The 26,536-nt window shown below is 35.0% G+C and overlaps 1 protein-coding gene across 1 annotated transcript in view; it reads right to left on the bottom strand.

Moving 5' to 3' along the window:
- Positions 1–1,102: 1,102 nt before the first annotated feature.
- The window catches only part of LOC102149944 (transmembrane protein 182-like), a 143,852-nt gene continuing 118,418 nt past the window's right edge, over positions 1,103–26,536 (bottom strand). Inside the window, exons 6-10 of the mRNA XM_070257921.1 lie at positions 5,160–5,353; positions 2,584–2,669; positions 2,239–2,358; positions 2,077–2,148; positions 1,103–1,231 (exon numbers count right to left, since the gene is read on the bottom strand). Of these exons, the coding sequence (XP_070114022.1) occupies positions 5,335–5,353 (19 nt within the window). The 3' untranslated portion in view covers positions 1,103–1,231; positions 2,077–2,148; positions 2,239–2,358; positions 2,584–2,669; positions 5,160–5,334. The remainder of the gene's footprint in view (positions 1,232–2,076; positions 2,149–2,238; positions 2,359–2,583; positions 2,670–5,159; positions 5,354–26,536) is intronic.

Genomic DNA, 26,536 nt, shown 5'->3' with positions numbered 1-26,536 from the left:
CAATAACAAAACAAGCAAACAATCTGATTAAAAAATGGGCAGAGGAATTGAAATTTTTCCGAAGAAGACATCCAAATGGCCAGCAAGTAATAAAAAGTTGCTTAACATCAGTAATCATCAGGGAAACACAAATCAAAACCACAATGTGATATCGTATCACATCTGTTAGACTGGCTATCATCAAAAAGACAAGAGATAAGTGTTGACAAGGATGTGGAGAAGAGGGAACCCTTGTGCACTGTTGAAGGGAATGTAAATTGGTTTTGCCACTATTGAAAACAGTATGGAAGTCCTCAAAAATGTTTAAATAGAACTACCATATGATCCAGCAATCCTACTACTGAGTATATATCCAAAGAAAATGAAACAGAATATTGAAAAGATGTCTACACACCCATGTTTCTTGCAGGATTATTCACAATAATCAAGATATGGAAACAGTTTGTGTCCATCAATAGATAAATAAAGAAAGAAAATGTGGTGTGTGTGTGTGTGTGTGTGTGTGTGTGTATTAGAATGGAATATGAATCAACCATGAAAAAGAAGGAAATGCTGTCATTGGGGAAAAAATGGATGGGCCTTAAGGGCATTATGCTGAGATATGTCAGATAGGAAAACAAATACTGTGTGATATCGTATGTGGAATCTAAAAAAATGAACTTCTAGAAATGGAGAGTAAAATGGTAGTTACTAGGAGCTGGCAGACGGTGAAATTGAGGAGATGTTGGTCAAAGTGTACAAACAAAACTGGAAAGTAAATGTTTGGAGATCTAATGCATAGCATTGTGATTGTAGCTAACAGTATGGTATTATATACTTCAAAGTTGCTAAGAGACTAGATCTTAAATGTTCTTACCGCAGAAAAAGAAATAATAATTATGTTATGTAACGGAGGTGTTAGCTGAGGCTATAGTGGTAATTATATTGCAATATATAAATGTATCAAATCAACATGTTGTACACCTTAAACTTACATGGTGTTATACATGAATTATATCTTCATTTATTTAAAAGTGGTAAAAACAAAAACAGAGCTTGCTTCCAGTGGTTTCAGAAAAAAAAGTATGAAACTTGTTCTATCTTAAAACTGATATATACTGACCTTTGTTTTGTCACAGTGTATCTTTTATTTTTACAGCCTATGATTATAATCAAAGTCTTCCTTTACCCACAGCCTGTACTCTGAAAGTGGTAATGGTAGTATATCAAAGCCATATATTTGATATGATTACTGTAACACAGAGAAAACAAATAAGACAAAATTATTTTAAAAATTATCTTAGCCAAAAGTAGGCTAAGTCTAAGTTGTTTTTTGTAGGGTAAGCAATGACAAAATTGGCAAAACAAATTAGAAATGATGATTTTTGCCAAGGCCTGTAAAATAAAATTTCAAGGACACATGAATTTGTGGAATATGAACTTTAAAATGACTGGAGTAAAGGATTTTGTTATAGGAGAAAGAGTAGTCTTGAGTTTTTCAACTATTATGTATACAATTCCAATGAAGTTATGCTTACATCATATAGATTCTTTTAGTACTTTCTAGGAAAATGACACTTTGTATTTCTATGGGACTTTCATTTCAAAGCAACTTCACTTGAATGTCTCTTTGAATACAAAACAGAACTAAATAAAATAAACCCATATTATTAGTATCTTAGGATCTAGGTAATGATTCAGATTACCTCATTTAACCAGAACTCTTAATGAACCTGAGTTCAAACTCCTCATATTCCAGTGCAAATATTATGTCTCGCCTTTTGATTTCTTCGTTTGTGCTTTAATAGTGATATATTTACTCTTCTCTTGAGAAATTACTATATCAAATCTATTAATAGTTATAACTCCTAGTAGGTGTTAAGCTCCTTAAAAGCTAAAAATTAGTTATCAATATGTGTATCTGTCCTGGAAACTACCACGACAATTATCAATGTTGTTTCAATGAACTTAATTGGTCAGCAAAAATATTAAATATGTATTTTTAAAATAAAAAAATAACACATATACACTGTTAACATGTTGAAGTTTCTTGGGTGTGTCAAATGGTATTATAAAATATTCATAACAAATATATACCTGGGGATAAGGACATCCAGAATGGCTGTGTGAGGAGCTTAGTAAGTCTTCTTTTAACAGACAATAATGAAGCTGGACAAAATAGTAGAAAATAACAATTTAAAGTCTCTAGATATTGACCAAAGGACATATGACAAATTGAGAAGTATTTATTCAAGATACCTGTTGAATGTCAGTAAGAACAGCAAAAGTCTGTAGCATGTTTTTCAAGGAGATGCTCCAACACATCCTTCAGTTTCTGTGATGTGGAAGTATGACCCCGAGCCAGGGCAAGTATTACTGCTGAAACACAGGGGACAAACTTTATTGGAAGCAAATCAGGAAAGAATCTAAGCTTAGGAACATTGTTGAAAAAAATCAAGATCTCACATGCACAGAATCATAAAATGGTAATATCATAACAGCAATATTTGAGACAATCAATAGAACAGCAGACCAGATAGAAATTTAACAGAGGGATCCAAGAAAAGTGAGAGTCAAAGATGGGTCTGATAAGATCACGCTTACCTCTGGTCATCTAGAAGGCTGTGCCAATGTGCAAGGCTGTTTCTGCTCCAGAGATACTGGAAAGGACCTTTGCAAGCTACTAGTTCCTAGATGAATACAGAGTGGACTTGTAAACTCCTTGAACTTTGAAATAATTCCCCAAGTCACAAACAGATCTGACAGCAAAGGTGAAAAACTTGACTGGTTCAATGTGTTTAAGAATTATCTCTGAACAACCAGTGACTAACCACTATGAGATGCTAAACCAGGGGTGCTCCCTAAGAAGCCAATCTAAAGTTAAATACAAAGAAAAACTGAGCAATGACATCAGAGACTCACAGTGGGAGAAACGGAATCAACAGAATTAGTCCAGGTAAGTCACTAAATGAATGAACAGGTGAACAGAAAACAACAAAAACAAAAACAGCTATAAAGATAAGCCCCAGAGGGAGGGAAATCAGAATCTAGAGTTGCTATGATACATTATATAAAATTTTCAGTTTTCAAAAAGACATTAAGAGAAATATAAAGAAACAGGAATGTGAAACTACACTGCTGAAAAAGCATGCAATAGAAACTGGCTATGAGAGGGGCGATGACTACAAATCAGGAGCTTCCTTTACCCTCAGAGCCCATCTCAGGGCTATGTTTTCAACGCAGGAGAGGTTGTTGGCATTTCTCATTTTTCTCAGCTCCAGGCTGAAGAAGCTCTATTCTGGACAGCGCTCCTGAGAGCACTGGAGGTCCTTTCTTCCACACAGTCCTAATACATATGGTAGAAGTTCTACCCTAGGTATGGCAAGCCAAATATACTGGGATTCCAAATGCTGTAGCCTTACCTTGATTGTAGGCTGGCTATTCATGCCAGAAGGGGCAAGCCAAGACCAGGAGATATTCTCTTATGTTTCCACTAGCAAAGCATATTTATCAATCTAAAATAAGTAGTTCGGTGTCTCTGTTCCCAGCTCCTGTGAAGCGGCATAAAAATTCAGCCTAGGGGTAGAGCTAGGCTTTAAGGATGAAGAGCTCTGGAGCTTTGTCTGAAGGAACTGATTTATTTGGTATAGAATGTGAAAAATTTGTGACCAAAGCATCGTTAAAACAGTGGAGATCTTGGTATACAATAATTAAGTCAGAGCGTCTGGTAGCTCCATGATACTTGGAACAATAAGAGAAATGATAGATCAGCTAGAAATTTATCAGAGAGTACTTGGGAGGGATATAATCTGAAACATACTTCAAGAATCACACTCAGTCTTGCAGGTTAGAAAGTCGGTGTGCAGGTATTAGGTAGTACCCACTCAGGAGCAATTAGAGCAGTACTTAAGAAAATCTTTTATAAATCTTTCAAGTTATACACAGTACCATCAACAAAGGATATAAGCCTTACCACCACAAAGGGCTTTATTACAAATTCTGACCAAACACTGCCTGAACAATAAACTATTTTGACCTGGAGATGATTTTTAGAAAGTCAAGATCAAAAATGAAATTACACTCAACCCTCTTTTTCTTGACAATGGTACACTTACCCAACACAACGCCCTCTCAGGAATGATCACAAAGGGAGACTCCAAGGTAATAGTCATGGCTTAACATGGGGAAAAGTCATAAACTTTTAGAACTGTGAAGAAGCCTACAAGTGCACACACATTTAATGGCAAAAAAGTAAAATTCTAGCTAGCTAAGGAAGCTTTGGCAAACATTTTGGCCAACAAGTGGATAGGTTGAACCATGGGCAAAAGCAAAGCATCCAGGATTGAGGAATTAAAAAATGAAAAATACCAGAGTGAGTGCACTGGAAACTGCTTAGGTACAATTCACCCAAGTTACTAAACAAATAAATCATTAATCAAGAAAACAACAACATATCCTGGAAGAGGGTTAGATTAGCACCCAAATTTGCTACAATATATTATTTAAAATATCCAGGTTTCAACAATTATGAGATATGCAAAGAAATAGAAACATGTAACCCAAAAAAGGAAAAAAGCAAGCAATAGAGACTGCCTTTGAAAGAGACCAAATGCTGGACTAAGAAGACAAAGTACCTGCTGTAAATATGTTCAAAGAATCAAAGGAAGCACTGTCAAAAAATTAAAGGACAGTATTATGAAAATATCTCAACAAATAGAGATTATCAATAAAGTGGAATAAATTATAAAACAGAAAAAATAGAAATTTAAAAAAATTGCTAGAGGGGCTTAACAGTAGTAGATTTAAGCTGACAGAAGAAATAATCAAGAAATTTGATGATATACAAATACAGACTATTCATTCTGAAGAATAGGGAGTAAAAAGAATGAAGAAAAATAAAAAAGTCCCCAGGAAAATGTGGGACACTACTAAGTGCACAAATGTATGACTAACACAAAGACCAGAAGAGGAGAACGAAAAGATCTGAAAACATATTTGAAATAAAATGGCTAAAAACTTCTCAAATTTGATGAAAAATATTAATCTACATACTCAAGAATTCAAAAAACTCCAATTAGGATAAGCTCAAAGAGATTCGAACACAGAAATATCATAGTTAAAATGGTGAAAGTTAAAGACAACGAGAAAATCTTGAAAGCAGCAAAAGCAAAACAACTCACCATGTGTAGAAGACAATGAATAAGATTGCAGTTGATTTCATCAGAAATATTAGAGGCCAGGAGGGACATCATCGTAACAGTGATATAGGAGTTTTCTACCATCTTCTCCATAAAGAACAAAAATTTTGACAATTACCCACAGATGAAAGTGTTTTTGTGGAAGTCTGGAAATCCATCAGCGAGGTCCCAGGACACTGTTGGAGAACAAAGCATACCTGAGATTTGATGCATTCAAGAGAGTAAGGGGAATATTTTCACTTTAGCTATGTCACCCCTCTCCCAAAGTGGCACAGCTCAGCGCCAAGAGACATTTTTAGCTTGTGATTTTTCCCACAGGGAAAAGTCAGAACATATGAGTGAGCATCCAATTTCCCCAGCTGTACAGAATGCTGCCAAAGAGTCCCACTTCTTTCTCACCCATCCAGAAAATTGAGGTGTGTTCCATGACTAGCAGGCAGGGAGCAGCTGGAAAAACAACAGTAGAGCTATTGAAAGCCATCAAAGGGGCTCAAATCTTATTATCTGATAAACAAACTCCATCTGGAAGCCCATCCACAAGATGCTGGGGACACCTTGCCTACAAATACTCCCAAGTGGCCCACTGGTACTCCCAATACTCTATATCCTCACCCACACAAGTGAAAATGGAAGCAAAACATACCCAAACTTATGGGATACAGCAAAAGCGGTACTGAGATCGAAGCCTATAGTGATAAACACCTACATTAAGTAAAAGAAAGATGACAAATAAACAATCTAACTTTATATCACAATGAACTAGGGGAAAAAATCTAAGCCCAAGGTCACCAGAAGGAAAGAAATAACAAAGAGAAGAGAAAATAAATGATATGGAGACCAGAAAATCAATAGAGAAGATCAAAGACACTAAAAGATAGTTTTTTGAAAACATAAACAAAATACACAAAATTTTAGTGAGACAAACAGAAGACAGTCCCAAATTAAAATAAAAATAAAAAATGAAAGAACACACAGTAATACAAAGAATCATGAGAAACTACTAGGAGCAATTATACACCAACAAACTGGATAACCTAGAAGAAATGGATAAATTCTTAAAACTATACAACCTACCAAGACTGAATTATCAAGATAGAAAATCTGAACAGATCAATAACAAATAAAGAAAACTGAATCACTCATCAAAAACCTCCCACCAAAGAAAAGCATACGACTGGATGGTTTCACAGGTAAATTATACCAAACTTTTAAAGAAGAATTAATGTGAATTCTCTTAAGCTATTTCAGATAATCGAAGAGTAATGAACACTCACAAACTTATTTTATGAGGCCAGCGGTACCCTTATATCAAAGCCAGATAAGTACACTACCAGAAAATAAAACTAAAAAACAATATCCCTGATAAATATAAAAGTGAAATTTCTCATCAAAATACTAGCAAACTAATTTCAACAGCATATGAAAAGGAACATAAACCATGATGAGTTCAGATTTATCACTGGGATGCAAAGATCTTTCAAGATATGCAAATCTATAAACATGATAAACCACATTAATAGAATTAAAGATAAAAATCACATGATCCCCTCAGTAGATGCAAAGAAAGAATTTGACAAAATTGAACTTTCTTCCCTTATAAAAGATCTCAAGAAGGAATGTACTTAAATATGTAGATCAAATATTAACAGACCCAAAGGGAGAAATAGCAGTACAATAATAGTAGGGGGCTTTAATATCCTAGTTACATCAATGGATATCATCTAGACAGAAAATCAATACAGAAACATTTGTCTTAAATGACATGTTAGGCCAGATGGATTTAACAGATATTTATGGAAAATTCCATCCAAAGCAACAGAACACACATTCCTGTAAGTGCACATGGAACATTCTCCAGGATAGATCATATGTTAGGCCACAATGTGAGTCTTAATAAATTTAAGAGGATTGAAATCATGTCACGTATCTTTTCTGACAGTAATGATACAAAACTAGAAACCGATTATAAGAGGAAAATTGAAAAATTCACATATATGTGGAAATTATCATGTTACTAAACAACCTGTGGGTCAAAGAATAAATTTTTAAAATCCAAAAATACCTTGAGACAAACAAAAATGGAAATACAGCATACCAAAAGTTATAGAATGTAGCAAAAGCCTTTCTAAGAGGAAAGTTTACAATGATAAATGCCTAAATCAAGCAACATGAAAAATCTCAAATAAACAACCTAACTTTACACCTCAAGGAACTAAAAAAAGAAGAAGAAACAAAGCCAAAATTTAGTAGGAGAAAGGAAACAACACAGATCAGAGCAGAAATAAATGAAATAGAAACAAAAAAATAGAATAGGGCAACAAAACTTAGAGCTGGTTCTTTGAAAAGATGAACAAAATTGAGAAATATTTAGACAGACTCACAAAGAAAAAAGATAGAGGACTCAAATAAAATCAGAAATAAAAGAGGACATGTTACCACAGATATCACAGAAATAGAAAAGATCATAAGAGACTACTATGAACAATGATATTCCAAAAAATTTGACAACCTGGAAGAAATAGATAAATTCCTGAAACATACAACCTGTCAAGACCGAGTCATGAAGTAGTAGAAAATCTGGACAGATTGATTACTAATAAGCAGATTTAATTAGTAATCAAAAAACCTCCCATGGAACAAAAGTTCAGGACCAGGTGGATTCACTGGTTAATTGTACCAAGCTTTCAAAGAAGAGTTAATACCAATCCAAGACTCATAACCCATAAACTCTTAACAATAAACCAAACCAAAACTGATAAGCAATAAATCCAATCTCAAAAAAGAGAAGAAGAGAAATTTCTAAAAATTATACATGCTTCCAAGCTCATTTTATGAGGCCAGCATTACCCTCATACCCAAACCAGACAAGGATGCCACAAGGAAAAAAAATTACAGGCCAATATCCCTGATGAACATTGGTGCAAAAATCCTCAACAAAACGTTAGCAAACTGAATTCAAATATATATTGAAAGGATCATACATCACAATCAAGAGGGATCTATTCCAGGGATGCAAAGATAGTTCAACATCTACAAATCAATCAATTAGATGCACCACATTAACAACATGAAGGATAAAATCATATGATAATCTCAATTGATGCAGAAAATGCATTTGACAGAGTTTAACATCCATTTATGATAGAAAATCTCAACAAAGTGGATATAGAGGGAACGCACCTTAACAAAATAGAAACCATATATGACAAACCCAAAGCTAACATCATACTCAATGGTGAAAAGCTAAAAGCAGTTTATTTAAGATCAGGAATAAGGCAAAGATACCTACTCTCTTCACTTTAATTCAATATAGTATTGGAAGTCCTAGCCAGAGAAATTAGGCAAGACAAAGAAAGAAAGTCATCTAAATTGGAAAGAAATAAGTAAAACTGCTACTATTTGTAGTTGACATAATATTATGTGTAGAAAACCATAAAGACTTCACCAAAATCTGTTAGGACTAATAAATAAGTTCAATAAAGTTGTAGGATACAAATTCAATACACAAAAATGTGTTGTGTTTCTACACACTAATAACAAACTATTAGAAGGAGAGATTTAGAAAACAATCCCGTTTAGAATTTCATAAAAAAGAAAAAAATAACTAGGAATAAATTTAATCAAGGAGGTAAAAGACCTGTACACTGAAAATTGCAAGACATTAATAAAAGAAATTGAATAAAATATAAATAAATGGAAAGCTATTCTGTGCTCATGAATAAGAAGAATTAATATTCTTAAAATATCCATACTACCCAGAGCAATGTACAGATTCAATGCAATCACTATCAAAATTCCAGTGACATTTTTTTTTCACAAAATAGAGGAAATAATCCTAAAATTTGTATGGAAACACAAAAGACCCCAAATACCTAAAGAAATCTTGAGAAAGTAAAACAAAGCTGAAGGCATTATGCTCCTTGATTTCAAATTGCATTAAAAAGCTATAGTAATGAAAACAGTATGGTATTCACATAAAAACGGACATATAGATCAATAGAACAGAATAGAGAGCCCAGAAATAAATCCACAGTTATATGGTCAATTAATTTATGACAAAGGAGCCAAGAATACACAATGGAGAAAGGATAGTTTCTTCCGTAAATGGTGTTGGGAAAACTGGACAGCCGCTTGCAGAAGAGTGAAACTGGACCACTGTCTTACACCATACACAAAAATTAGCTCAAGATGGATTAAGGACTTGAATGTAAGACCTGAAACCATAAAATTCCTAGAAGAAAACCTAGCTGGTAAGCTCCATGTCACAGGTCTCAGAAACGACTTTTTGAATCTAACACCATAAGCCAAAGCAACAAAAGCAAAATTAAACAGGTGGGAATACATTAAATTTAAAAGATTCTGCACATCAAAAGTAATCACCAGCAGAATGAAAAAATAACTTACTGAAAGGGAGAAAATATTTTCAAATTATATATCTGATAAGAGTTTAATACCCAAATTATATAAAGAACTGATACAACTCAATACCAAAAAAACAAACAACCCAGTTTCAAAATGTGCAGAGAATCTGAACAGACATTTCTCCAAAGAAGACACATACATAACCAACAGGTATATGAAAAGATGCTCAACATCACTAATCATCAAGAAAATATAAATCAAAAGCATAATGAGATATCACCTCACATCTGTTAAAACGACTATTATCAAAAAGACAAGTGATAGTAAGTGTTGGCGAGGATTTAGAGAAAGAGGAACCCTTGTGCACTGTTGGTGCAAATGTAAACTGGTGCAGCAACTATGGAAAACAGTATGGAGGTTCCCTCAACAATTAAAAATAAAAGTTTTGTATGATTCAGAAGTTCCACTTCTGAATATTTATCTGAAGAGAATGAAAACACTAATTCAAAAAGATCTAAGTTCTCCCATGTTCGTTGCAGCATTGTTTACAATAGCCAAGATATTGAAACTACCTAAGCATCCGTCAATGGATGAATGGATAAGGAATATGTGGTATATATATATGCAGTAGAATATTATTTAACAATAAAATTAAGCCAGGTAGAGAAAGACAAATACCATATAATTTTACTTACATGTGGAATCTAAAAAAAAAAAAACCTACCAAGCTCATAAATACAGAAAACATATTGGTGGTTGCCAGAGGCACGGGTTAAGGGGTGGGAGAAATGAGTGAAGAGGATCAAAAGTTACAAACTTCCATTTACAAAATAAATGTCATGCTTATATAATGTACAGCAGGGTGACTACAGTTAATCATACTATATTGCATATTTGAAACTTGCTAGCAAGTAGATCTTAAAAGTTTTCATTACAGGAAAAAAAGTTTTGTAACTCCACATAGTGATGGACATCAACTTACTGTCATGATCATTTCAAAATATATACAAATACTGAATCATTAAGTTTTACACCTGAAACTAATATAATCTTGTATATCAACTATACCTTTATAAAAATACTACAGCAAAAATTAAGGTGAACAAAATGTAAAAATAAGCATTAAAAAATTAATACTGTACTGCATATTAGAAAGTTGTTAAGAGTGTAGGTCTTAAAAGTCTTCATCTAAAGAAAACATTTTTAAGTATGTACGGTGAAAGGTGTCAACTAGACTTATTGTGCAGATTATTTCACAGTGTATCCAAATATTGAATCATTATGTTGAGAGGAAAAAGCACCACCAACCAGGAATTCTGTACCCTGCAAAATTATCCTTCAAAAGTAAATGGGAAATAAACTTTCTCAGACAGACAAAAATTCAGGGAAATTGTTGCCTTACAAAAATGTTAAAAGAGAGAAGAAATAGGAATATTTTGTTATTATAAGCAACTTACACTACCCATGGAATAATATAGTGATATTTGAAAATTGACATGGATGAGTTGCAAAAGTACATTGCAAACTCTAAGGCAACAACTAAAAAATAAGTAAAAAGGGGGCTGGCCCAGTGGCGCAGCGGTTACGTTTACATGTTCCGCTTTTCAGTGGCCCGGGGTTGGCCGGTTCAGATCCTGGGTGCGGACACGGCACTGCTTGTCAAGCCAAGCTGTAGTAGGCATCCCACATATAAAGTAGAGGAACATGGGCACAGATGTTAGCTCAGGGCCAGGCCTCCTCAGCAAAAAGAGGAGGACTGGCAGTAGTTAGCTCAGGGCTAATCTTCCTCAAAAAGAAAAAAGAAAAATATAATACTGATATGCTAAGAATAGAGAGAAAATGGAGTTATATAAAATGCTCAACTAAAACCACAAAAAAAGAGAATTAGGGCCAGCCCTGTGGCCGAGTGGTTAAGTTTGCACGCTCCACTGCAGGCGGCCCAGGGTTTTGCCAGTTTGAATTGGGGGCGTGGACATGGCACTGCTCATCAAGCCATGCTGAGGCGGCATCCCACATGTCACAACTAGAAGGACCCACAACTAAAAAAATACACAACTATGTACGGGGGGCCTTTGGGGTGTAAAAGGAAAAAAAATTAAAAATCTTAAAATAAAAATAGAATTATAGTGGAGGGTAAAAATAAGGAAAAAGTATTAAGTCAACAAAAACAGTTGCAAAGATAGTAAATATTAATTCAACTATATTAATAATCACTTTAAACCTCAATGGTCTAAATGCACTGATTAAACACAGAGACATTCAGAGTGGCTCAAAAATAAGACCCATTATGTGTTGTTTTTACTAAATCCAATTTAAATATAAAGATACATATAGATTAAAAGTAAAGGGATGAAAAAAGATATATCATGCTAACACTAACAAAAAGAAAGTTGTAGTAACTATATTAACTTCTGACAGAGTAGAATTCATAAGAAGGAATATTTTCAGGGATAAAGAAGGGTAATGCATAATGATAAAAAGTTCAGTTCCCCAGAAGACACAGCGGTATTTAATGTGTATACACCTTATAGCAGAGCATCAAAATACGTGACTCAAAAACTGATAGGAGAAATAGATGAATTTACTGTTATAGTTTGAAACATAAACTCTCCTCTTTCAGAAATGGACAGACCCACTAGGCGGGAAACCAGTAAGAATATAGATGAACTGACCAATCTCTTGAAAGACACAATCTGCCAAAACTCACACCAGAATAAATAGACAATCTGAATAAGCATATATATGAAATATATATATATATATTAAAAATTGAATCAATAATAGCATTCCAAAAGAGAAACATCAGGCCAAGATTGATTTACTGCTGAATTCTACCAAACATTTAATTAAAAAATTATACCAATTCTCTACAATCTCCTCCAGAAGATATAAGCAGAGGGAATAATTCTTAACTTATTCCTTGAGGCCAACATCACTTTAATACCAAAACCAGAAAAAGATATTACAAGAAAAAAAATTATACAGCAACATCCCTTATGAACATAGGTACAAAAATCTCCGACAAAATATTAGCAAATTGAATCCAACATTGTATAAAAATAATTATACACCAGAACTAAGTGGGATTTATCCCAGCTATACAAAGCTGATTTAACACTTGAAAATCAATTACTGTAATCCATCACATCAGCAGGCTAAAGGAAAAAATATCATTATATCTTATGCATAAAATCTATTTCACAAAATCCAACACCCATTCAAGACAAAAACTCTTAAAAATTAGGAATAGAAGAACTTCCTCAACTCAATAAAGAACATATTAAAAAACTAATTAACATCATACTTAATAGTGAGAAAGTAGAAGCTTTGCCACTAAGATCAGGAATAAGGCAAGGATGTCCCTTGTCACCAGTTCTTTTCAGAATTGTACTGGAAGTCCTAGCTAAGACAATAAGAGAAAAAAAAGAAAAGAAAAGTAATACAGATTGAGAAGGAAGAAGTAAAATTGCCTTTGTTCACATATGACATGATTCTCTATATAGACTATCTGAAAAAATTACAAATTATTCCTGGAATTAGTAGGCAATTTCATCAAGGTTCCAGATGCAAGGTTATATACAAAAGTTAATCACTTTCCTATATACCAATAAATAGAAAAATAATTTTTAAATTAAAAATACAATACCACTTAAATTAGAACCTCAAAAATGAAATACTTAGGTATATATTTAACAAAATATGTACAAGATTTATATGAGGAACACTCCAAAACTCTGATGAAAGAAATCAAAGAAGAAACAAATAAATCAAGAGATATTCCATGTTCCTGGATAGGAAATCTCAATATTTTCAAGATGTGAGTTTTTACCTACTTGATATGTAGATTTAATGCAACCACAATCAAAATCCCAGCAAGTTATTTTGTGGCTATCAACAAATTGTTTCTGAAACTTATATGGAAAGGCGAAAGACCCAGAATAGTCAACTCAATATTGAAGGAGAAGAACAAAGTCAGGATTGACATGACCAAACCTCAAGAATTACTACCGCAATCAAGACAGTGTGATATCGGTGAAAGAATAAACAAATGGATCAATGGAAAAGAATAGAAAGCCCAAAAGTAGACTCACATAAATATAGTCAACCGATCTTTATCAAAGAAACAAAGGAAATAAAATAGAGCAAAGATAGTCTTTCAACAAATGATGCTGGAATAACTGGACATCCACACAGAAAAAAAAAGTGAATCTAGATACAGACTTTACAAACTTCACATAAATTATTTCAAAATTGATCAAAGATCTTAATACAAAATGCAAAACTATAAAACTCCTAGAAGATAATATAAGAGAAAATCTGGTTGACTTTGTCTATGATGATAACTTTTTAGATGCAACACGAAAGGCATGATCTATGAAAAAACTAATTGATGAGGTGAACTTCAACAATATTAAAAATGTCTGCCTTGTGAAAGACACTGTCAAGAGAATGAGAAGACAAACCCAAGACAGGGAGAATATATTTGCAAAAGACATATCTAATAAAGGACTGTTATCCAAAATGTAAAGGAACGCTTAAAATTCCACTATAAGAAGATAAACAACTCAATTAACAAATTGGCAAAATATATGAACACCAAACCTCACCAAAGATGTACAGATGGAAAAGAAGCATATGAAAAGATGCCCAATATCACCTGCTATTACGGAAGTGCAAATTAAAACAAAAACATGCCATATACATCTATTAGAATGGAGAAAACCCAAAATGCTGACGACAACAAATAGTGGAGAGGATATGAAGCAAGAGGAACTCTAATTGCTGGTGGGAATGGAAAATAGTACAGGCACTTTGGAAGACAGTGTTCCAGTTTCTTAGAACTGAAAATACTTTTACCATATGATGCAGCAGTCATTTTCCTTGGTATTTAATCAAATAAATTGAAAACTGATGTCCACACAAAAACCTGTACTTGGACTTTATCGCAACTTTATTCATTGATGCCAAAACTTTGAAGGAAAGAAGGTGTCCTTCAGGAGGTGAATGGAAAAATCAATTGTGGTACAACCAGACAATGGAATAACATTCAGCACTAAAAAGAAATGCGCTGTTAAGCCCATTCTCTTGAGGGAGAAACTTAAATGCATATTATTAAATGAAAGAAGCCAATATGAAAAGGCTACACACTCTGATTCCAACTATATTGCATTTTGTAAAAGACAAAACTATTGAAGCAAGATCAGTGGCTGTCAGAGGCTAGAGGGGAAGGAGGGATAAATAGGCAGAGCACAGAGGATTTGGGGGGCAGTGAAACTATTCTGTATGATACTATAATGGTGGATACATATCATTATACTTTTGTATACACCCATAGAATATACAAGATCAATTGTGAACCTTCATGTAAACTGTGAACTTTGAGTGGTAATTATTTGTTCATTCAGGTTGATCCATTTTGACAAATGTACCACTCTAGTGTGGGATACTTATAATGGGGGAGTCTGTGCATGTGTGAGTGCAGGGGGTATTTAGGAACTCTCTATACTGTCTGTTCAATTTTACTCTGAATCTGAAACTAGTCTGAAAATAAAATTTGAGTTTGATGCTGGTAGGTTTTTGAGCTAACATGTCTCAGACTGCAGTGAATAAACAACCTAGGGGCCAATATATAGAGCTCATCTTTGCTTCATTTAAATAGTGTCTTTGTTAGATTTAGTCATTAGTATTTGTCTTGATGCTACTATAAGTAAGATCATCTTTCAAATTATATTTAATAAATGTTTCCTGCTAGTGTAAAAAATATGTTTTTGTTTTGAATTTTTATACAGTAATTTTTATAAATTAACTTAACTGTCATTATTTATCTCTAGACATTTTTAAATTCTCTATGCACATAATTTTGTTGTCAGTGAATATTTCTTTCTTTCTTTTTAAGTTTTATATATATATTTTTCCCTTTCCTTGTCTCATTGCTCTACCCCGGAACTTCATTAAAAAGGTGAATAGAAGTTGTAAGAGTACTAAAAGTTACCTTAATTTTTAATCCCAGAATGAAATCCCAGTATAATATCAAAGCACATTCTAATTAGAAGTACTTTCTCCCTTATGAGACTTTAAATTATTTACCCATGTTTTCTTTTCACACTATTATGAAGACATTTTTACATTTAAACTATTGACCCATTTGATATTTACCCTGATGCACAGTGTGAAGATAAATTCAAAATCTCCTTTTGCAGGTGGCTATATTGATTATCTAACAATATGTGCTTAAAAGCACATCTTTACAATAGCTTTTATCAAAAAGATAAGAAATGACAAGCGTCGGAGAGGATGTGGAGAAAAGAGAACACTTCTGCACTGTTATTGGGAATGTAAACTGGTGAAGCCACTAGGGAAAACAATATGGAGATTACTCAAAAATTTAAAATTAGAATGATGAGGGGCCAGCCCCATGGCCGAGTGGTTGAAGTTCTGGGTGCTCCGCTTCAGTGACAGGGGGTTCGTGGGTTCAGATTCCGGGTGCGGACTTGCTCCACACGTCAGCTATACTGTGGAGGCATCCCACATATAAGGTAGAGGAAGATTGGCACAGATGTTAGCTCAGGGCAAATCTTCCTCAAAAAAAAAAAAAAAATAGGATGATGATATGATCCGGTAATTCCACTTCTTGGTATTTAGTCAAAGAATATGAAAACACTAACTCGAAAAGATATATGTACCTCTATGTTCATTGCAGCCTTATTTACAACAGCCAAGATATGAAAACCTAAGTGTCCATCAATGGATGGATAAGGAAAATGTGAGATGTATGTGTGGGTGTGTGTGTGTGTATATATACGGGAGTACTAGTGAGCCAGAAAAAATATGAAATCTTGCCATTTGTGACAACATGCATGAAACTTGAGGGCACTGCGCTAGGCGCAATAAGTCAGACAGAGAAAGAAAGACACTGCATGATCTCACTTATACGTGGAACCTAAAAAAAAACCAAGTTCATAGATACAGAGAACAGACTGGTGGTTGCCAGAGGTGGGGGTGGGGAGTGGGCAAAATGGCTGAAGGGAGTCAAAAGGTACAAAATTCTAGTTATAAAATAAATGTCATGTTGATGTTATGTACAGCATGGCCACTGTAGTTAATAATAACATATATTGCATATTTGAACGTTGCTAAGCAAATAAATCTTAAAAGTTCTCACTACAAGAAAAAATTATGTATCTATATGTGATAATGGATGTTAATAGACTTAATGTGGTGATCATTTTGCAATATGTGCAAATAGTAAATCATTATTTTCGTACACCTGCAACTACTATAGTTGCATGTCAATTATACCTCAATAAAAAAGTACATTTTTACCTCATGATTTGAAAACCCACTTTTATGATATACTCCATCTCCAAATATGTACAGACCTATCTCTGGACTTTCTATTCTTTACCAATTCTCCATAAGACTTTGTATCCATCTGAGTCTAATAAGAAAATAGGAACTGTTCAACTATCTAAACAGTGGAAACAATATAAACAATTATTCAACTATGATAAAATACTAAGTATAAGATATAAAAGAACCCTACCAGGTACCCTAGAGCTGAGGGAGAATACTCAAGAAAAGTCAAACTTGGAAGTGGACTCCTTTCCCGAGGCAGGTTCAGATCTTGTTCAAGAAAGTGTAGTAGTAGCCCACTGGATAACAAGGTTCACTGGATTATCCAGGCCAGAGATATCTAGGCTATATCTCTGCAGTTTCCGAGAAAGCAGAGAACAAATTTCTAGGATGCAAGCAACCACAATCCATGGCTGGCATAAGGACATGCACAGAGAATGAGGCTGCCAGTGTGAGAAAAAGGCCTGAAGCGCATAGTATTCCTGTCAGGAGAATGCCCTCATGGCATAAAGAGGGTCATTGGAAAGAAATCTCAAGGGAGGAAGTTGATAAAAGGTTGTTGAGACCTAGTGGAGGTGGGATATCTAGTGCATAAAGTATTCTTTTCAGAAAGCCATAAGAAGGTGATCATCAGGCTAGGCCAGGGCTGCAAGGTCAAGGGATCATATAGTCTGAGTGCACAGCAGGGGGAAAGCGCCGCCAGATGTCCTCACATCCACAACACTGACTGATGTGCAGCCACCAAAACAGGTAGAAGACTCCCACCATTTTCAATCTTCCTCTACTGGTGTTTACTGAGAAAGCTTAACATTATGCTTACTGTAAAGTAGATATGCTTAAAGGAATTGCATACATTATTATCAAGAAGATATTGAAAAGTAAATTGGAGTGGAGAGGCAATAAGTTGGTAACTGGCACAGTACATGTCTTTGGTTGCTCAGTTTCCATATGCACTTTTTACACACGTTTGAACTGCTTTACATCAAAACAAGTTTATATTTCTACCTAAAAATTGCAGCTACCCTTCTTACAAGTGAAGTTCCCACTATTCCCCAAAAGAAGAAGATGCAAAATCTTAAGAGTCATTGTGCCCATCACTAGCTACATTAACTTTTCCACAAATTTTGTCACATTTCTACTCAATATTTTGTTAGTTATAGATTAATTTGGAAATTTAACCTCCAATAACTTTGTTATAAAATAAAAATGGAAAGAAAGAGAGAAAAGAAGCAAAAGGTTAATATATTCAAATATACGTATGCATATACCAAGAACAGAGAAATCATGCAAAATTTTTGTTATGGGCTAAATTGTGCTCCCCCAAAATTCATATATCAAACCCCTAACCCCTGGTACCTCAAAATGTTTGGAGATAGGGTTTGGAGATAGAGCCTTTAAGGAAGTAAATAAATGAGGTCTTTAAGGTGGGCTCTAATTCAATCTGACTGGTGTCCTTATAAGAGGAGAAAATTCAGGCACATAGAGAGAAATGCAAATGATATACATACACAGAGGAAAGGCCATGTGAAAACACAGGGAGAAAGTGGCTATTTGCAAGCCAATGAGAGAGACTTCAGGAGAAATCAAACAAGCTGACTCCTTGATCCTGGAACTTATGCCTCCAGAACTGAGAGAAAATAAATTTCTATTGATAAGCCATCCAGTCTTTGGTAGTCTGTGGTATTTTGTTGCGGCAGCCCTAGCAAACTAATACACTTTTATGATCACCATTTCTTAAATTGACAATGAAGTTATCGTTGGTATCTATGGCTTTCTTTTTCAAATACTCATTTCCTATTTCCTTTCTCATCAGCAAGAACCTCAGTTGATGTGGTTTCTTTACCTGGGAGAGTGACTCAAACCTTCCTTCCCAAAGGATCTGAGTTCTCATTTGCCAGCTTTATTTTGTTTCCTGTAGCTTTCCATTAATCTTTAGTATTGGTCAAAGTACATAAAGAGACCCTGAAGAATCCTCCGGGTTCCATTCATAGACTTTCTTGCCTCCATTGTGTAGCAGCAAACAAATTTCCTCTTAGTGATCATGATCAATTACACCTACTAGTAGTTTAATTCCTTTTTCTGTTAATTGATTCAATGGCATAAATAGCCCATAATGGCCAGGTGATAGTCTCATTTTCCCATTCAATAAAACCATTATGTCCGTTGGTGGAAGTTTATCCTCATTTTGGACCAAGTTCCCCAAGCCGGTGGAGATGAAAGTTGCTTAGAAAGGAAGAAATAAATCTTTGAATGGGTTGTTAGCTAGTGAGAACAGCCACTAGCACTTCCACCTATGGATTCCTGGACCCACGTATTCAGGCTATGGAGGACAGAGCACCTTATAATTGTCTCTGATTCAAAGCATAAACTGCATCGTGTGAGAGAACTCTATTCTTTCACAGCACTATCTGTTAGTTGGCACCATAACTGAGTCTTCAGTAAGCTATCTCACTTTTCCATTAAGCCAGCTATTTTCAGGAGATGAGGTATATAGATATATATCTGCAGAAGAGGCTTTATATTTGCTCCAAAATTCCAAAACTCTCCACTAATTCCCCAATTGGTGCTTGCCAGAGGCTCCATATAGCACCTTTATTTACCAGGGGCACTTCAAGTTATCATTGGATTTGATGGATCATAAGGACCAAAGTGATAGAGTTGTTTATAGTGCAGCCTGAACTTGATAGAGAGCCTTCTCTTGCTCTGGCCCCCACTCAAAACTGGAAGTCTTATAGGTGACTTTGCAAATGAATTCAAGTAACGCATTCAAATAAATATGTTTCTTCTACAATCCAAAAAAGCCTATGAAGTGTTGTGCTTCTATTTAGGTGATGTGAGATGCAGCAACTTGTCTTTCACATTGGAGGGGATATCTTGCCATGCTCCATACCACTGAATGTCCTGAAAATTTCCTGATATGAAGGGTTTATACAAGCTACTTTCAGGCTCAGAATGGATTGTGCATTCAAAGCTGTCAATTTCATCTGCATCCAACCATTCCAATTTTCACGATCTCATTCTTTCCCAGTCTATACCTTAATACTCACATGAATAACTTGACAAGACTGTGAATCCAACCGTCATTGTAAAATAACAACCCGCAAAATTAGATCTGTTTGGTTTTCAGCAGTAACAAGAAATAAGACATTCTTTTAGTGCTGTCATAGAAGGTCTCTAGTTTTCAGAAAATTAATTGAGCTGTGAATTATCAGGTTTGAGCCTGACATTTTTTTTTTTCTCTATAGGTATTTAAGTGCATCCAAAGAATCCATTGTACAACCTCATCCTTATAGTCATCAATACTACCATAATTGTTAAGTGCATCAGCCAGTTGAACCCACAAGGTTGGAATTCCATCATATTCAATCCAGCCGTTCTCGTACAAGAGCAATTTTGACTCATTCACCCAAAGGACATCAGGCAAGGCCTGAAGACATTTTTAGTTGTCAAAATTTGGTGGGGGTGCTACTGGCATCTAGTGGGCAAAGATCAGGGATGCTCCTAAACATACTTCAAGGCACACAATAGCCCCCCACAACAAACAATTATCTGCCCCATAATGGCAATAGTGTCAAGATTGAGAAATGTTACCAACTACAGATGACAACTGATTTTGTGATGACGCTGCATATCATAGGTTGCTAACATTGTACTTCCTGTTGTCAAGGAACTCAGCATGGCACTTAAGTCCAACAAAACAACCCCCAACTCTCATCTTAAGTGGAATATCTCTTGAGACAACTTCAGGTACTAATTCTGTATTGCTTTAGTTCCTATCAGGATACAAGAATTTCTCAGTTATCCAAACATGCAGAAATTTCTTATAGAGAATTATTAAGCTATAATAAAATAGTAACTAGGAGATGTGACAGGACTCTATAGGATACATTACAGCTGAGGAACAATGTCCAAGGAAGGAGAAATTTCAATAGGAAACCCCTTCCCCAAGGGTGTTGTTCAGATTTCACAGCATAAAGTGTAGTTTCACCCCACTGGATAGCAGAGAAGTTTGCTAATTTTTCCAGGCAAGAGTTGTTCTACAATCACTGAGCTGAAACAACTCTCTGTGGTGCAGGTGAGCTGAAGTGAGTGGCCAGGCAGGGAGGCATGTAGAGGGAGTGAGGGTGCCAGTATGGGAGGGAGTCCCAGAGCATTCAGTGTCTATGTTGGGGGGACTACTGCCTTGGAAGGGCCTTTTGAAACTACCTCCAGAAGACAGGTGATCAGAATGTGTCAATGTGCCAGCGCCAGCAGGATGCCTAGAGTGTGTAATGTCCATGTAGTTCACAAGAAGGTGATCAACTTCCCTGGCCAGAGATCAATGGCAACCAAGAGACCACCCCTTCTGGACATGAGGTTGGGTAGAGTAGCACTGGATATCCTCTTGCCTATACTGCTGACTCACAGTGCAGCAACCAGAACCAGAAAGAGAGGTTCTTCATCCTGTAATGTCCCTCTAGTGCTGTCCACTGAGACAGCTTAACATTTTCCGCACTGTAAAGGAAAACTACTTAAAAGAATTTCTTCCATTCTAACAGAGCAGGTATTGCAGGGCAAATTTGGAGCTATGAAGAAATACATTGATTACTGGCACAGATTTCTACAATCTTAGTTATTTAAGCTGTACATTTTGTGTCTATGGTAGACACACACACGCACACTGCTCTTCTCTTTTACTGGATTATCAGTTTTTCCACATGAACTTTTTAATTAATTTATCTGATTCCAGAAATAAAGTTTTTATTTTTATTGAGATTATATTACAATGTAAACTGAGATAAGAGATATGTCCTTAGGAAAAAATGACACCTAATTTTGGTCCTTTCAGAAATGTTTTATAATTTTCCTCATTAGGTCTTTAACATTTTTCTTTTGTATTCATGCCTTTGTTTTTTGTTTATTTTTGCTATTATAATTGGGTTTTCTATTTTGCTATATCTTTTAATTGGTTTTCATTTTTATACATAAAATCTTATTTCCCTGTAAGAATTTTTTATCCTGCTAGTTCACAACATTTTCTTAACATTTCAGGCACTTTTTCTACCTAAACTTACGGTTTCCTCAATATATAATGATATAGTCTCTAAGTAGAAATGGCTTTATCTTCATTTTTCAATTCTTATGCTTCTAATTACACTAACTAATACCTCCACTATAATGTTAAACAGTAATAGTGATAGTCTACTATATTCTAATTAAATATGACATTCTTTGGTTAATATTTTAGTGTCAATACTGATATATTTTGTATTAAATCTATCAAAGTCCATCTCTGTTTTCTATTAATCTCCCTTTTCATACATATCTTTCTTCTCTTCTTTTGTACTGCCTTTTGGATCAATTTAATATTTTTATCATTCATTTTTTATTTAAGTATGGATACCATATTATCTGGTTCTGTTATTATATTGCTTACCATAGAAATACAGTACTATTATGATTATGAATATAAATCTTTGTATAACAAAATGTCTTTAAAGGAAATGTAGAATACTGAATAAAGAGTTTTCAGAGAAAATTATAGAGTTTAAATAACAAATAAAAATACATGTATGAAACTAAGTAAATCAACACACAGTAAACCAAAAGAAAGAAAAAGGACAAATCAAATTAAGATAAATGCAGACATTAAATTGTCCTGTAGACTTATCTAATGGTTCTTTCTTGCTCATTGCATTCTTATGATATATTTACCATATACATATCCTTTTTATTTACATTAAATTGGTAGTTGTATCAGGGGGCTTAATTTGATTTAGATTCAAACTTTTTGGAAGACTATTTCAAAAGTGGTGTAGTAATCTTTGATTTCATCTATGTGATAAGTTGCACACTCATTTATCATTTTTATCAACAAAATATGTAACTTTGATCTGCATTTACTCTTTTTCTTAATAGTATTTACTCACTCATGCAGAAAAAACTAATAAATGAATACCAACACTCTTTTAAAAACAACATATTAGATAAATTATTAGCCATCTTTATTTTTAAAAAATGAAACCAAGAAGAAGAACAGAACATTAAAAATTATGATGAGAAAAAGTATTGAAATAGAAATTTAAAATCAGAAGAGATTATTTGGAGAAATGCATGCAAATAAATTTTAAGATTGATATTAAAATATAAATTTCTGCATTATACAGCTTACCAAAATTGACCACAATACAGACAGAATATCTAAACAGACAAAAGATTATAGAAAAAAATTAAGTAATTTAGGAGATTCAACATAAAAAAGTATAAGGTACACATAGTTTTACAGAGGAATTATTCCAAACCTTTCAAGATCAGACAATCTTAGTCCTATCTAAACTATTTTAGAGAATAGGAAAAAAGGGAAAATTTATAAAGCCATTTTATACAATGCATATAACATTCATCCCAAAAGATGACAAAATTTGTACCAAAATTGAAAACTACAAATCATAATCATTTGCAAATAAATTAAAAATATAAGCAAAAAGAATGGAAGATCACATTAGAAATTAATACATCATATACTGAATACTAGGAAGTAGTTTGTGTAAGAACAATATTTTTTATGAGAACAAGAAAGGTTTTAAAATTTAAAAACCTTCTTCTTAATAGAATCATAAAGATGCTGCAACTATAAGAAACAGAGTGTTAATATCCTGGAGAATGGATAACCTTAGAAAAGTGAGCCAATTTCTGGAGCATATTTCTCTCCCTGGAGTTATTTGTCAATTCTGGGAATTCCAAGAAGCCAATAATCCAGGATTTGCCAAGTTACAAGGCCAATTCTGGGAGACATAGAAACAAGCAGAGATTTTGGAACTCTCACATGGGTGAAATTACAAAATTGGATACTAGAGAGGCTTCAAACACATGGTTACTTTCTATACAATACATTTGCCAAATTTTGAAGCTTTATGGGGAATGAAGTTAAAAAAGTGAGAATAAAGCCAGTAAAAGGGAAAATGTTTTATATAGACTTGTACCCAGAGAGGAGAAATATTAGAGTCCAAGAATCAGTAGAGATAAAATCCACAATTAACACCTCTAACTCACAGCTAAAAAGCCCTGGAGGATTATTCTTTAGAAATAGAGAGTGATAGTAGGAGAAAATTTACAAGGAATCGGTTTACCAAGTTCCAGCCTCAAAGCAGCTCAGTTTCCCCCTGGTTTGAGGAAGAGCCCCCACTCTGTCTACTTAGCAGAGAAAAGGGACATTCTTCTCTAGAGGAATATAATGTCATACAAGCCATTTACAGTCTTTATCTGTTATGCTTAGCATTCTCACGAGTAAATTGGCATGCCAAACAAAGGTCCAAATGACTAAAATACAAAATAGTTAAATGAAAAAGACCCAAAGTTATGCAGATCTTGACGTTAAAAGACAAGGATTTTAGGATAATTGTGATTAATATGTTAGATAAAATAGAGGAACAGATGGAAAATTTCACCAGAGATTTGAAATATTTTGTTAAAAAGTCAAAATCTTGTAGTGGTTGTTGCATAAGTCTACAAATATACATAAAAGGCACTGAATTGTACCCTTTAAATGGGTAAAACTATCTCAATAAAGCACTTTTAAAAAGAATCAAGTAGAAATTCTGGAAGTGAAAAAAAAAATTAGGAGGTTGGTGTCAAGATGGCAGTGTAGGCAGAATCTAAACTCACCTCATCCCATGAACACAACCAAGTTACAGCTATCCTTGGAACAATTACCCCTGAGAAAGAACTGAAAACTTGGTAAAAAGAACCCCTGAAAAAATAGACATCCCTGACTGTGGTGGAACAGGCTTAAATTCCTTTCTGAAGAGAAAAAAGTCACCTTCACAAACCACTGCACTTCACAGCCAGCCAGGAAGAATTGTAAGGTATGCAGCCTTCCCTGGAGGAGTGGGGGACCTGAGTGGGGGAATGTTACCACTATAAACATCCTTCAGACTCAGCACAACTGAAATGAGTGTCATAATATGTGACTTTGCTGGCTATTAACTACAACAGAGAATACCCCTAGAAAATTTATCAAACATAAGCAGAAAAAAACAACTCTTAAAGAGCCCATGCACAGGTTCAGCCATTTTGGAAAGCAACCTAAAATCACCAGAAAAAAATGTAGGTGATCCTTTGGTGAAAAGAGACTCACTTGATAAGCTATGAGTTCATCTCAGTGAGAAATGAGACCTCTCCAGGGACTAAGACATTGACAGCAGCCAATATTGTGACCTAGTACAGGCATGCTGACACAGACGCTGGCAGATGATATTGGAGTACTTCTCATAGGCTGTTAGCCCAGGGTCTGCCCCACCCAGTAGAGCACTGATGTAATACAGCTCAGCTAGGGCAGGTGGGTTGCCCTAGGGACTAGGCCCACCCATTAGCAAGCCCTCAGGCAAATTTTTGGATAGCATAGACTGGGTGCCTAGATCCTCTGCAGGCAGATGAGCTCTCCACTTTTGCAGGGCAGGGCATGCATGAGAAGCAGGTGGAGTGGGTGGGGCATTGGGATGTTGGTGGAGTGTGTGGGGGCCTCTGCAGTGAACAACTGGGTATGCTCCAGGGGTTTGGGACATGTGCATGGGCCAGGACTGTGTTGAAGGTGTGTGTAGACCTGTGGGCCATGGAACTTCTCAGTGACAGAAGACCTGTGCTTCTCAAAAGCCACACGGGGGATTGGTCCCACGTTACAAAGCCTGAAACAATTGGGTGTTCCCATGCCTGGAGTCAGCCCCACTCAGCTGAAATCCTGAGAGAGCTGACAATAGCCTTTCATTCCTGAGGCCTATAGTGATTGTAAGCCCTTGAGCCTAGCAAACAGCCACACTGGGGTCTTACTCACTTAAGAGAAAAACTACAACAGGAATGTACTGTTAGACTTTGCAGCCAACTATGCTGGGGCTCCCCAAACACAATAAAGTGACTGAAAGATCCATAGTAGGCACACGCAGCTGAGCATTACAGCCAGCTAGTCAGGGGAACAGCCTAGACTCCCTAGGAACCTGCAGCAACAGAAACCCTGCCACAACAGAAAAACATGTGTAGACCACACAGGGGTCATTCCTTGAACATTTGGAACTGGTGACAAGAGGGAAGCACATTGCTGGGCCTCAAAATGCATCTCTTACATAAGGTTACTTCTCCAAGATCAGGAGACATAGCTGACCCATCTAATACATAGATATAAGCACAGAGAAAGAGGCAAAATGAGGAGGCAAAGGAATATGTTCCAAGCAAGGGAACAGGACAAAACCCCAGAAAAAGAACTAAATGAAACAGAAATAAATAATCTACTTGACAAAGAGTTGAAACAAAAACTCATAAGGATAGTCACTAAACTTGGGAGAAGAAGGGATGAACACAGAGAAAACATCAACAAAGAATGGGAAAATATACAAAAGAACCAATCAGAAATGAAGAATACAATACTGGAAATGAAAAATTCTCTAGAGTGACTCAATAGCAGAATAGATGATATAGTAGAATAGATCAGCAAGCTTGATGAAAGACTAGAGGAAATTATCCAAGATGAGCAAATAAAATACAAAAAGAATTAAAAAGAATGAAAATAGTCTAACGGACCACTGGGACAACATCAAATACACTAAGGTTCATATTATAGGTGTTCCAGAAGGAGAAGAGCGAGACAAAGGGGTAGAGAATCTATTTGAAGAAAT

Source organism: Equus caballus, chromosome X (assembly GCF_041296265.1).
Source record: "Equus caballus isolate H_3958 breed thoroughbred chromosome X, TB-T2T, whole genome shotgun sequence".
NCBI classification, from domain to species: Eukaryota; Metazoa; Chordata; class Mammalia; order Perissodactyla; family Equidae; genus Equus; species Equus caballus.
Note: the sequence above shows the minus strand (reverse complement) of the source record. Positions and strands in the feature narration are given on the sequence as shown.